Source organism: Nerophis ophidion, linkage group LG14 (assembly GCF_033978795.1).
Source record: "Nerophis ophidion isolate RoL-2023_Sa linkage group LG14, RoL_Noph_v1.0, whole genome shotgun sequence".
Taxonomy (NCBI): domain Eukaryota; kingdom Metazoa; phylum Chordata; class Actinopteri; order Syngnathiformes; family Syngnathidae; genus Nerophis; species Nerophis ophidion.
The window spans coordinates 24,242,793-24,255,441 of record NC_084624.1 but is presented as its reverse complement, the minus strand read 5'-3'; the positions used below and the strand labels follow the sequence as shown (position 1 = coordinate 24,255,441).

The 12,649-nt window shown below is 39.6% G+C and overlaps 1 protein-coding gene across 1 annotated transcript in view; it reads right to left on the bottom strand.

Annotated features, from left to right (window-relative positions):
- prkab2 (protein kinase, AMP-activated, beta 2 non-catalytic subunit) overlaps positions 1-12,081 on the bottom strand; it is a 16,762-nt gene extending 4,681 nt beyond the window's left edge. Inside the window, exons 1-7 of the mRNA XM_061920206.1 lie at positions 11,833-12,081; positions 8,214-8,393; positions 7,470-7,627; positions 7,308-7,401; positions 1,150-1,264; positions 939-1,072; positions 798-866 (exon numbers count right to left, since the gene is read on the bottom strand). Of these exons, the coding sequence (XP_061776190.1) occupies positions 798-866; positions 939-1,072; positions 1,150-1,264; positions 7,308-7,401; positions 7,470-7,627; positions 8,214-8,372 (729 nt within the window). The 5' untranslated portion in view covers positions 8,373-8,393; positions 11,833-12,081. The remainder of the gene's footprint in view (positions 1-797; positions 867-938; positions 1,073-1,149; positions 1,265-7,307; positions 7,402-7,469; positions 7,628-8,213; positions 8,394-11,832) is intronic.
- Between the last annotated feature and the right edge of the window lie 568 nt (positions 12,082-12,649).

The window sequence follows — 12,649 nt, the reverse complement described above, 5'->3', positions numbered from 1 at the left end:
AATGAACAAAAAACTATTAAAAAATAGTGCACTGATAAAATATACATATAAAATACTAACATATTTCCCAAAAGTGAGGCTTCATTTGGTTTAGTAAATATTGATCACCATTTAGTATTTCTATTCCGTACAGTAGTCTTATTAAAAATTAAATTACGACCAACAAATAAAAACTACTGTGATCATTTATTTTTTCCACTTTAAATTTTTTGTTAAATAAGTTAGCCTGAAATGTATATCAAACAAATATTTAATATCATATACAAATAGTACAATAAGTATCAATTTTAAGTCATGTTGAAATATGTTTGTGAATTATTTAAAAGGCCAGTACACACACCCTTGTCAGTATCAATAGCGACACACATATTTAAGTAGCAAGGCGGCCTTGCATAAAGCAATGTTGCTGCATGCTTTGAATAGGAAAACGCTACGCCATCTGGTGGACAAACATAGAAATCAAAATTGAAGGACAGTCATCCAAATTTAACCATAAAATTGCTCTAGTTTATGTCATAATGTAATTTGTTTTGTTTTTAGGAACAAATGTTTCCATTTTTCTGTAGCTTTGCCATCTTAGGTGAACTTAAAGAACAGATTTGGCATGTATAAATTGTTTTAAACAAAGAAAATATGTGGAAACATTCTGAGACTAATGAGTTTCAAAGGTCTTAGAGTTGGTTTTTCTTCTTGAAAGACATTGTATGTGTTAAAACTGTGGTGTTTTAAGGATATTCTCCTTTATGTGTGGAGTTTGACCAGGTGTTCTACCATGAGGATAGTATCTACGCACTCACCTTTATAGAGAGCGCGTACAGGTGGTTCAGCATCACGTGGTTAGGTTCAGGCAGCAGGGCGGGGTCACACTGCCAAGGAGGAGGGGCATGTAAGCCTCGAACAGAACAAACACACCAAAACCGCACCCATGCAGAACTTACAGAAATATTAGTGTCCTTGTTGAGTATGACCTGAAGTAGGTGAGGGGGAAGTATGGGCGGAGCCTTGAAGCGTTCCTCGGGTCTGAACACATACTGATCTTGTGCGTAAGGACCTGGAGGGGAGCTGGACAGATCTTTGAGGACACAGCAGTGTTTTCAGAGAAATACATTCAACAACAACAGCGAATGAACTGACTAACAAAAAAAACACCTGATGTATCCGAACACTCCAGAGAGTCCACCTGCAGGGCGTCAAACACCTCAAAGTCGGACTTCTTCACCTGAATCAGGTTATTGATGGTACCGAGTTGGCTCGTCACCACTGGCTGCAACACAAAACATAATCAAACGTTTGACACCATAAATCAGATTCATTCTCTAGAAGCTCATTGCAATGTATTATCTTAAAATAGTGGCCTCCACTCTATGAATGTACCATATTACCTCAAATCTATATCGCAATTTAATATACAGCAAAATATATAATTTGGCATACGAATGATAGAAGAACCTTTTCAAAACTGGTTACAAAGGCTCCTAAATTCACTGGTGATGAATGTGGTAACATAAAGTCCAGTGGGGCGAAAAAGTATTTAGTCAGCCACCGATTGTGCAAGTTCTCCCACTTAAAGTGATGACAGAGGTCTGTAACTTTCCTCATAGGTACACTTCAACTGTGAGAGACAGAATGTGAAAAAAAATCCAGGAATTCACATTGTACGAATTTTAAATAATTTATTTGTAAATTATGGTAGAAAATAAGTATTTGGTCAACCATTCAAGGCTCTCACTACTGGAAGGAGGTTTTGGCTCAAAATCTCACGATACATAGCCCCATTCATTCTTTCCTTAACACGGATTAATCATCCTGTCCCCTTAGCAGAAAAACAGCTCCAAAGCATGATGTTTCCACCCCCCTGCTTCACAGTAGGTATGGTGTTCTTGGGATGCAACTCAGTATTCTTCTTCCTCCAAACACGACGAGTTGAGTTTATACCAAAAAGTTCTATTTTGGTTTCATCTGACCCCATGACATTCTCCCAATCCTCTGCTGTATCATCCATGTGCTCTCTGGCAAACTTCAGACAGGACTGGACATGCACTGGCTTAAGCAGGGGGACACATCTGGCACTGCAGGATTTGATTCCCTGTCGGCGTAGTGTGTTACTGATTGTAACCTTTGTTACTTTGGTCCCAGCTCTGCAGATCATTCACCAGGTCCCCCCGTGTGGTTCTGGGATTTTTGCTCACTGTTCTCATGATCATTTTGACCCCACGGGATGAGATCTTGCGTGGAGCCCCAGATCGAGGGGAGATTATCAGTGGTCTTGTATGTCTTCCATTTTCTGATAATTGCTCCCACAGTTGATTTTTTCACACCAAGCTGCTTGCCTACTGTAGATTCACTCGTCCCAGTCTGGTGCAGGTCTACAATTCTTTTCCTGGTGTCCTTTGATAGCTCTTTGGTCTTGGCCATAGTGGAGTTTGGAGTCTGACTGTTTGAGGCTGTGGACAGGTGTCTTTTATACAGATAACGAGTTCAAACAAGTTCAATTTATACAAGTAACGAGTGGAGGACAGAAGAGCTTCGTAAAGAAAGTCTGTGAAAGCCAGAGATCTTCCTTGTTTGAAGTGACCAAATACTTATTTTCCAGCATAATTTACAAATAAATTCTTTAAAATTCCTACAATGTGAATTCCTGGATTTTTTTCCCCACATTCTGTCTCTCACAGTTGAAGTGTACGTATGATGAAAATTACAGACCTCTGTCATCATTTTAAGTGGGAGAACTTGCACAATCGGTGGCTGACTAAATACTTTTTTGCCCCACTGTATCTGTATTGTATTATTTTGTCAAAACTATGATGAATCTAGCTGGTTACATTCTGTTGTAGTATGCTTCTATCTACACTTCTGTTAAAATGTAAGATGCACTTATTCTTCTGTTGATGCTACTTTACATAAGTTTTGGGCGATACTACAATACCAGTAGTTCCAGGGGCAGTATCAGTCATACCCATGCTGATACAGTACTTTAAACATCATTGAAGGGTTCATCCATCCATGCATTTTCTACCGCTTTGTCCCTTTCGAGGTCGCGGGTGGTGTTTGAGCCTGTCACAGTTGCATTCGGGGAGAAGGCGGCATACACCCTGGACAAGTCGCCCCCTCATCCCAGGGCCAACACAGATAGACAACATTCACACTCACATTCACACACTAGGGTCAATTTAGTGTTGCCAATCAATCTATCCCCAGGTGCATGTCTTTGGAAGTGGGAGGAAGCCGGAGTACCCGGAGGGAACCCACGCAGTCACAGGGAGAACATGCAAACTCCACACAGAAAGATCCTGAGCTCGGGACTGAACTCAAGACCTTCATATTGTGAGGCACATGCACTAACCCCTGTTTCACTGTGCTGCCATTGAAGGATTCAATTTTACACAATTATAATCAGACAAAAACATAGGATGGCAGTGTGATAATATCAATTAAATATTTAAAAAAATTCCCTTATTGTCTTTTATTATGTACATTTTTAAAATTTTTGTTTACATTTATTAATCAATTCAACAGAACAATAAACAATAATACAATAATTTAAAAATTAAAATTTCAAAACACCCTCCGATAAGGGGGCGACTTGTCCAGAGTGTACCCCGCCTTCCGCCCGATTGTAGCTGAAATAGGCACCAGTGCCTCCCCTGACCCCGAAGGGAATAAGCGGTAGAAAATGGATGGATGGATGGCAATTCCAAAACCAAACCCGGCCCGGCAATTTAGGATAGCAATCAACGGAGCAATTGAGAAGACACCTAAACATAACACAAAACAATCCAAAAGTAGTCAAACAAAAATGAAAAATATCAACAATATCACTATTAATAACAATTTCAACATAGCAGTGATTAGAAACCCCTCATTGACCTTATCATCACAGCCATTTATTAAAAATAAAAACATTTAAAAAATGAACAATAGTGTCACAGTGACTTACACTTGCGTCACATTTCATAAGCTTGACAACACATTGTGTCCAATATTTCCACATAATAAAATAAGTAAAATTTTAGATTAATTTATTAGTTAAAATACATTTCAATAATGGATCCCAAATTCCAATATACGACTCTATTATCGGGCTTCACGGTGGCAGAGGGGTTAGTGCGTCTGCCTCACAGTACGAAGTTCCTGCAGTCCTGGGTTCAAATCCAGGCTCGGGATCTTTCTGTGTAGAGTTTGCATGTTCTCCCCGTGAATGCGTGGGTTCCCTCCGGGTACTCCGGCTTCCTCCCACTTCCAAAGACATGCACCTGGGGATAGGTTGATTGGCAACACTAAAATTGGCCCTAGTGTGTGAATGTGAGTGTGAAAGTTGTCTGTCTATCTGTGTTGGCCCTGCGATGAGGTGGCGACTTGTCCAGGGTGTACCCCGCCTTCCGCCCGATTGTAGCTGAGATAGGCGCCAGCGCCCCCCGCGACCCCAAAAGGGAATAAGCGGTAGAAAATGGATGGATGGATGGACTCTATTATCTAAACTAAATGCGGTTTTTTCTACTGATATTATTTCCTTAGCTAGTGTATACCAGTCAGTATGTATTATGTGTATACTTTGTTTTGTATTTAGTTTTTTGTGTTATTAGCTGTGGATTCCAGCAAAAAGAAGGTTTGTTTTAATGAAGATTAATTATATTTTACTATTGTCATTATTTTCAAGGCGTTGTAACATTTTTATGTGCATTTCTGTATGTATGAGACTTAAACATTTCCAGAAATTAACTCATGTTTAGTATATGTTTCAACAAAACAAATTGACGCGCATATTTGGGCTAGCCTTTGTCTAAATTCACTTTCCGGAAAAAATATCACAATACTTACCGTATATTGGGATTCATCCAAATTATATCGGGGTATGAGTTTTGGTCCATATCGCCCTGCCCTAAATTTTATAGAGCAAAATAACTATTGGCTCGGATTTTGATCATTTGGTTTCAGACACTTATTTTGTGAGTTTGCAAACAATAACAAAAATGGGGTGAAAAAAAAACATTGATTTGATCAGTGTAGTATTGATTTTGTGCTGATTCAATACTTGCTATTGTTATTGACAATTGCGGTAGAAAATGGATGGATGGATGGATTGTAGTACCAATCCGCCCACTTCTGTTTACATTTAAAAGCTCTATCTTAGCTGTTAGCATGGCTTATTGTATCCTCCTTCGTCATACACTACACATCATAGGCAATGTTCCCCCTAGTTTTTCATGTCTTGGCAAACGCACAAAGTCCCTGAGCATTCAGTGGAGCACATGACAGCAACATCAGATGTCCACACCTGTCCCAAACCTGACATCATAAGTTAAATGTCTTATTATTATAATCAAATGACTGCAGTCATTTCCATGATATTATTTTCTATTATCGGTAGTTTGGCCTAATTAAATGAAAATGACCCCCCCCCCCAAAAAATTGCGTTTTTCATGAGTTATGAACTAGTATTGTATGACTGGGTGGGGGTCCTGCTTTGAAATGTGTAGCCTTTACAAAAATCACATTTAGTTCTCATTAAAACATTCACAAGTTGCATAATGAGATGTAAGCATGGGATAAAGTGTGCATTCTAGTAACTTTCTGTTTGTAACATATATAATTACAGGTTCTATTAGCTCCAGGACATTGATTGGCTGTGTGTGAGCCACATCACAGTGTAAAGACCTGGCATTTACAGTCTGTATTTGGTGTTGGAGTTGTCCGACTTTTTGTGTGGCCATAAACGCATCAGTGGCTGAGTCTAATTAATACATGTGTTGACTTAAGTAAGAGACAGGGAGCAGCTGCAGTTAATATGACTGATTACAAAGAGTTGCTTTTGACGTGGTTTATCGCAAATAATTACCAATTTTGCTAGATAGCAGTTTTTTTCTAATGTATTTTCGGTGTGGTCACAATCAACAATAAACAGTTTTGCTAAAAAAAATTAGCTAAATTATATTAACATCTCGAAAGACGTTACAATAATTGAACTGGGTTGACGAACATTGTTTAGTCTGTTGTGGCAGCTTTTTGTCACCTGTCACTCACAGCTGCATTTCAAAATCATACAGAATAAATGATGTGTTTTTTGGTTCAGAGTTTTAGTTGGATTTAATTTTGTGCGTGGTGTAAATTCGCCATGCAAAAGATGCGTGAGCAGTGTGCACCCTGGAAAGAACATTGATTGTAGGTACGACAAAGTGTAGTGTAGCATGTTAAGCTATTCCTCGTCATCCAGTGATAATGGTACTTGTAAGAAACTTACTGTATTTGCCACCACAGAGGACAAATCAGGAGTAAAAAGAAAAATCATGTGACTGACATTTTATACTATTTAGAGTGGACATCATTACCTCAACACAGTTTGCCTGCAAAACAGACATGGTGTCTGTAAAGCTGGGGTTTACAAAGACTTTAAATAGGAAGCGTATCCAATCACATTTCAAAACTGAGCCATAAAGGTTGATGTAACGACAAAAATATAGATGTGAACACTTTGATACATATTACATTACAGTATAGTATTTACTTTAGTAATAGTTGGGTATTACCCATGAGGGAATCACCAGCGTGATTTTGGCTTTACTTTTATGCCAAACGTCCTTCTTAATGTTTTTTTAATTGTGATAAAAATGGCATTTGTAGTCCTGTTCCTTAATAGATTCCCTACTTTGAATAAACACGTTACCAGTTGAGTAGGTAAGTAAGTATTTCTCTTTATTGAAGCGATTGGGCTCTTTTTCTTTTAATATTGTTACATATTTTTACCTACTGTATACTGGATTAGTTTTAGCACATTATTAAAAGGTGACCATTATGTAAGTGCCTGTCAATGCATATTAGATTTTTTTGTACGTCTCCCATCCATCCATCCATTTTCTACCGCTTTTTCCCTTTGGAGTTGCGGGAAGCTGGTGCCTATCTCAGCTACAATCGGGCGGAAGGCGGGGTACACCCGGACAAGTCGCCATCTCATCGCAGGGCCAATATAGACAGACAGACAACATTAACAATCACATTCACACACCCGGGCCAATTTAGTGTTGCCAATCAACCTATCCCCAGGTGCATGTTTTTGGGAGTGGGAGGAACCCGGAGTACCCAGAGAGAACCCACGCAGTCACGGGGAGAACATGCAAACTCCACACAGAAAGATCCCGAGCCCGGGATTGAACCCAGGGCTACTCAGGACCTTCGTATTGTGAGGCAGACACACTAAACCCCTCTTCCACCATGCTGCGCCTTAATGGAAAAATGTTTGGACACTCTGCTGTGATGTACATCTCAGCTACATCATTTGTAAAGTTTTTATTGTTCCTTGGAATGAAACCTACTTCTGAGGGATCGTGCACCCACTGTCCATCCACGAAAAACTTGTACTGGTGCTCGCCTTCGGGCAAGTCCAGGATTGCTACAAAGTCCCTGTGGCTTTGTGTGGGAAAAGAAGAGAAAGATAGAATTAAATGAGACAATTCATAATGATTTGGTTTGTTTACCTTTTATTCAGCGGTATCTTGGTGCTCCAGTTATTAAAGGAGCCAGCGATGTAGACCTCCCTTCCCCCACCAGCCCAGCGAATGACCGTGGGTCGAGCCTGAGAGACAGTTTTCACAAGGTCGTCCAAGTCTGGGGTAAATTCTTTCTCTCCTAACACCTGGAAGAATAATTCAAGTAAGAGTAAGAGAAAAAAAAGAAGAAGGAATATTTTCCAAGTTTGTCTAAGTCGAAGAGAAACGAGCTGTCTCTTGTCTTTTTGTTATGCTTTTATTTGCGGGCATTAATTTGAGTTACGAGCCTCTGCGCCACTATTTGAAGTCGTGACTGTCCACAGCCCAAAGCCAGATAACGACACAATCCTGCCATCCAACCACCGGAAGTGAGAACATTTGTGAGAAGGAAAGCGCCAAAAAGAAGACGCAGACAACACTCGCCAAACAAACCATGAACATGACCAACACCACTCCGAAGCAAAATACAGCCTGTGCGACTGTAAAACTGGACGAGAAAGCATTACCCCTGTTCACTGGGTCTTCATGCAGAAAGGGTCGAAGGGGCCGTAGGGGAAAATCGGCAGCCAGGCTTCCATCAGCCTACCCCAGGGCAGCTGTGGCTAGAAATGTAGCTTACCGCCCCCAGGTGTGAATGTGGAGTGAATGAATGATGGGTTCCCTGTTCTCTGTGAAGTACTTTGAATGTCTTGAAAAGCGCGATATACATTGAATACATATTATTATTATTACCTTGGAGTCTGGCCCGTGAGTGTTGAAGATGTTTGGGTCGTCAGTGCTGTCCACCATCCTGCTGCTGGGCTCATGGTCCTTGTGACCCCCAGCACTGTCTGAACGGTGGGATTTGGCCCCATGGCGGTCTGCCGACACTCTGTCACTTGTGTTGCCCATCGCCACAAACTATTTACACCACTGAGACAAAGAAAAGTTAATGTTAGTCATTGACATTTTGCATAACACTGATTTGGATAATGTAAGATTGTTAAAAGACTTAATCACCTTGTTTCTTTAACCTCATACTTAAACCAACATATTGTCTGTATGACATTTAGGACTGCTAATTTTCCTCTTCAAACATTGACTCTGCAGTTAATAAAAGGTTAGAAGGGGTCATACTATATTTTTGTTTTAAATTTAAAACACTTCCTTGTGGTCTACATAACATATAATGGTGGTTTGGTCAAAATCTTGCATAGATTAATTCTTACAAACCATCTTCAAACAGCTTTCAGAACATCTTTTCAGGATAAGTTGTTTTGTGGGCGAGTCTTATTTACGAGCTTCCACTTCGACTGTGTCTTCTCCCCGTCAGCAATGTTATCAATTTAGGGCTTCCATCTGGAGTCTACTGACAGATATAAGTTCAAACTATACACTACTGTGTCATTGTAGGAGCCAGTCTGCCCCACAACAGGAGTATGGAGAAAAAGAAGTAACTTACTGTCTACAATGACAGACTCGCGCAAAGCTCTTCACATAAATCGCTACCATACATGGAGATATCCACTGACGTCACCAATTGGAAAAACATTCCAAATGGGGCAAATTCCAAACAACTCATTTGGAGGAAGTATAAAGAAAGGCAAGAACCAGAGACCTTCAGGTTGCGCATGGCCACTCTACCACTGCGCCATATATTATACATATACTGTATGTACATATACATATATATATACATATATACATATATATTATATATATATATATATATATATATATATATATATATATATATATATATATATATATGACCACCACCAAGTGGTGTAGTGGGAGAGTGGCCGTGCGCAACCTGAAGGTCCCTGGTTCTATTTCCCACCTAGTACTAACCTCGTCACATTCGTTGTGTCCTCAACAAGACACTTCACCCTTGCTCCTGATGGGTGCTGGTTAGCGCCTTGCATGGCAGCTCCCTCCATCCGTGTGTGAATGTGTGTGTGAATGGGTAAATGTGGAAGTAGTGTCAAAGCACTTTGAGTACCTTAAAGGTAGAAAAGCGCTATACAAGTACAACCCATTTATCATTTATATATATAGAGAGAGAGAGAGCGAGAGAGAGAGAGAGAGACAGAGAGAAAGAGAGAGAGAGAGAAAGAGAGATTAGGGGTGTGGGAAAAAATCGATTTGAATTTGAATCGCGATTCTGACCTTGTGTGATTCAGAATCGATTCTCATTTTTTTAAAAATCTATTTTTTTTTTTTAAATCAAGCCAACAAAACAATACACAGCAATACCATAACAATGCAATCCAATTCCAAAACCAAACCTGACCCAGCAACACTCAGAACTGCAATAAGCAGAGCAATTGAGGAGACACAAACACGACACAGAACAAACCAAAAGTAGTGAAACAAAAATTCATATTATCTACAACAGTATCAATATTAGTTGTAATTTCAGCACAGCCATGATTAAAAATCCCTCATTGACATTATCATTAGACATTTATAAAAAAAAACAAAAAAAAAACAATAGTGTCACAGTGGCTTACACTTGCATCGCATCTCATAAGCTTGACAACACACTGTGTCCAATGTTTTCACAAAGATAAAATAAGTCATATTTTTGGTTCGTTTTATAGTTAAAACCAATTGATATTATTGCAATCAGTTGATAAAACATTGTCCTTTACAATTATAAAAGCTTTTTAAAAAAATATATACTACTCTGCTAGTATGTCAGCAGACTGGGGTAGATCCTGCTGAAATTCTATGTATTGAATGAATACAGAATCGTTTTCATTCGGAAAAATATCGTTTTTGAATCGAGAATTGCGTTGAATCCAAAATATCGATTTATAATCGAATCGCGACCCCAAGAATCAATATTGAATCGAATTGTAGGACACCCAAAGATTCGCAGCCCTAATATATATATACATATATACATATACATATATATATATATATATAATATATATATATATATATATATATATATATATATATATATATATATATATATACAGTACAAGGTATAATTGCTTCGTCATGATGACCAAATGGTATTTTATGCATTGAGTGGACCACTTAACATTGATGCTATCACAAATGTAAACAATCTTATGTCAAGACATGAGAGAGGGCAGCCAGTACTACAAAAAAGCAGCACAAAATAAGCGAAGAAAAAGTATCCTTGCAGTTGTAACCTCCACACATGAAGTATGTGTAGTATCCCTGCAGTTGTAACCTCCACACATGAAGTATGTGTAGTATTCCTGCAGTTGTAACCTCCACACATGAAGTATTTGTAGTATACCTGCAGTTGTAACCTCCACACATGAAGTATTTGTAGTGTCCCTGCAGGTGTAACCTCCACACATGAAGTATTTGTAGTATCCCTGCAGTTGTAACCTCCACACATGAAGTATTTGTAGTGTCCCTGCAGGTGTAACCCCCACACATGAAGTATGTGTAGTATCCGTGCAGTTGTAACCTCCACACATGATGTATTTGTAGTATCCCTGCAGTTGTAACCTCCACACATGATGTATTTGTAGTATCCCTGCAGTTGTAACCTCCACACATGATGTATTTGTAGTATCCCTGCAGGTGTAACCTCCACACATGAAGTATGTGTAGTATCCCTGCAGTTGTAACCTCCACACATGATGTATTTGTAGTATCCCTGCAGGTGTAACCTCCACACATGAAGTATTTGTAGTATCCCTGCAGTTGTAACCTCCACACATGATGTATGTGTAGTATCCCTGCAGTTGTAACCTTCACACATGAAGTATTTGTGGTATCCCTGTAGTTGTAACCTCCACATATGAAGTATTTGTAGTATCCCTGCAGTTGTAACCTCCACACATGATGTATTTGTAGTATCCCTGCAGTTGTAACCTTCACATATGAAGTATTTGTAGTATACCTGCAGTTGTAACCTCCACACATGATGTATTTGTAGTATCCCTGCAGGTGTAACCTCCACACATGAAGTATTTGTAGTATCCCTGCAGTTGTAACCTCCACACATGATGTATTTGTAGTATCCCTGCAGTTGTAACCTTCACACATGAAGTATTTGTAGTATCCCTGTAGTTGTAACCTCCACATATGAAGTATTTGTAGTATCCCTGCAGTTGTAACCTCCGCACATGATGTATTTGTAGTATCCCTGCAGTTGTAACCTTCACATATGAAGTATTTGTAGTATCCCTGCAGTTATAACTTCCACACATGAAGAGTGAAGTATTTTTAGCTGCTACTTGTGGCGCTGCTCGCTCAAGGCACAGACTCGGGCTTTGACACCACCAGGCCGTTTCCAAGTCATGTTCTATCGACACTGTCAATCGTCGAGTATGAGGTGAGAAAAGTATAGTATTCACAATTTATCTGCGAAACTTACCTCCACAAGCTGTTTTTAGCCGGAGACCCTCCTACTTGTTTCCTCCTCACCCACTGGAGCTGTCAGACTGTGAGCCATCTACGGCATTGACATGGCGTCATTTCCGGTATGAGTGTGAAGGACTACAAACCACATTTGTATGTTTTACAAGGGGAGACAATTTTATAGTTTTTATAGTTATCGTCTTTTTTATTCATCCTAACCAACTGAAGCTATCAGACCGTGATCCTACGACGGCGCGCGGAGTGACGTCATTTCCGGTACAAGTATGACGGATTCTAAATGCGCCATGTCGACACTAGAGGGCAGCATTGCCCCAAGAGAGGCTCTGAGGCAACTTTAAAAAGGACACAACTGTTTCTCTCAGCTGTTAAAGGCCTACTGAAATGAGATTGTCTTATTTAAACGGGGATAGCAGGTCCATTCTATGTGTCATACTTGATCATTTCGCGATAGATATTGCCATATTTTTGCTGAAAGGATTTAGTAGAGAACATCAACGATAAAGTTCGCAACTTTTGGTCGCTAATAAAAAAGCCTTGCCTGTACCGGACGTAGCAGACGATGTGCGCGTGACGTCACCGGTTGTAGGGCTCTGTCACGCCCTTCTTCTCCTTCTTCTTTTGTTTTTATGGCGGTTGGCAAGCAACCTTCTGGTGTGCATTACCGCCACCTACTGTAATGGAGTGTGGACCGAGGTGGATCCCTACTCTATATTCTTTTACTTAACCCAGTGTTTTTTAAATATGTGTATATTGCTTTATATCCTATGTTTTCTGAATGCAATCCTAATATACCTCCCACTTCTAACCTAATA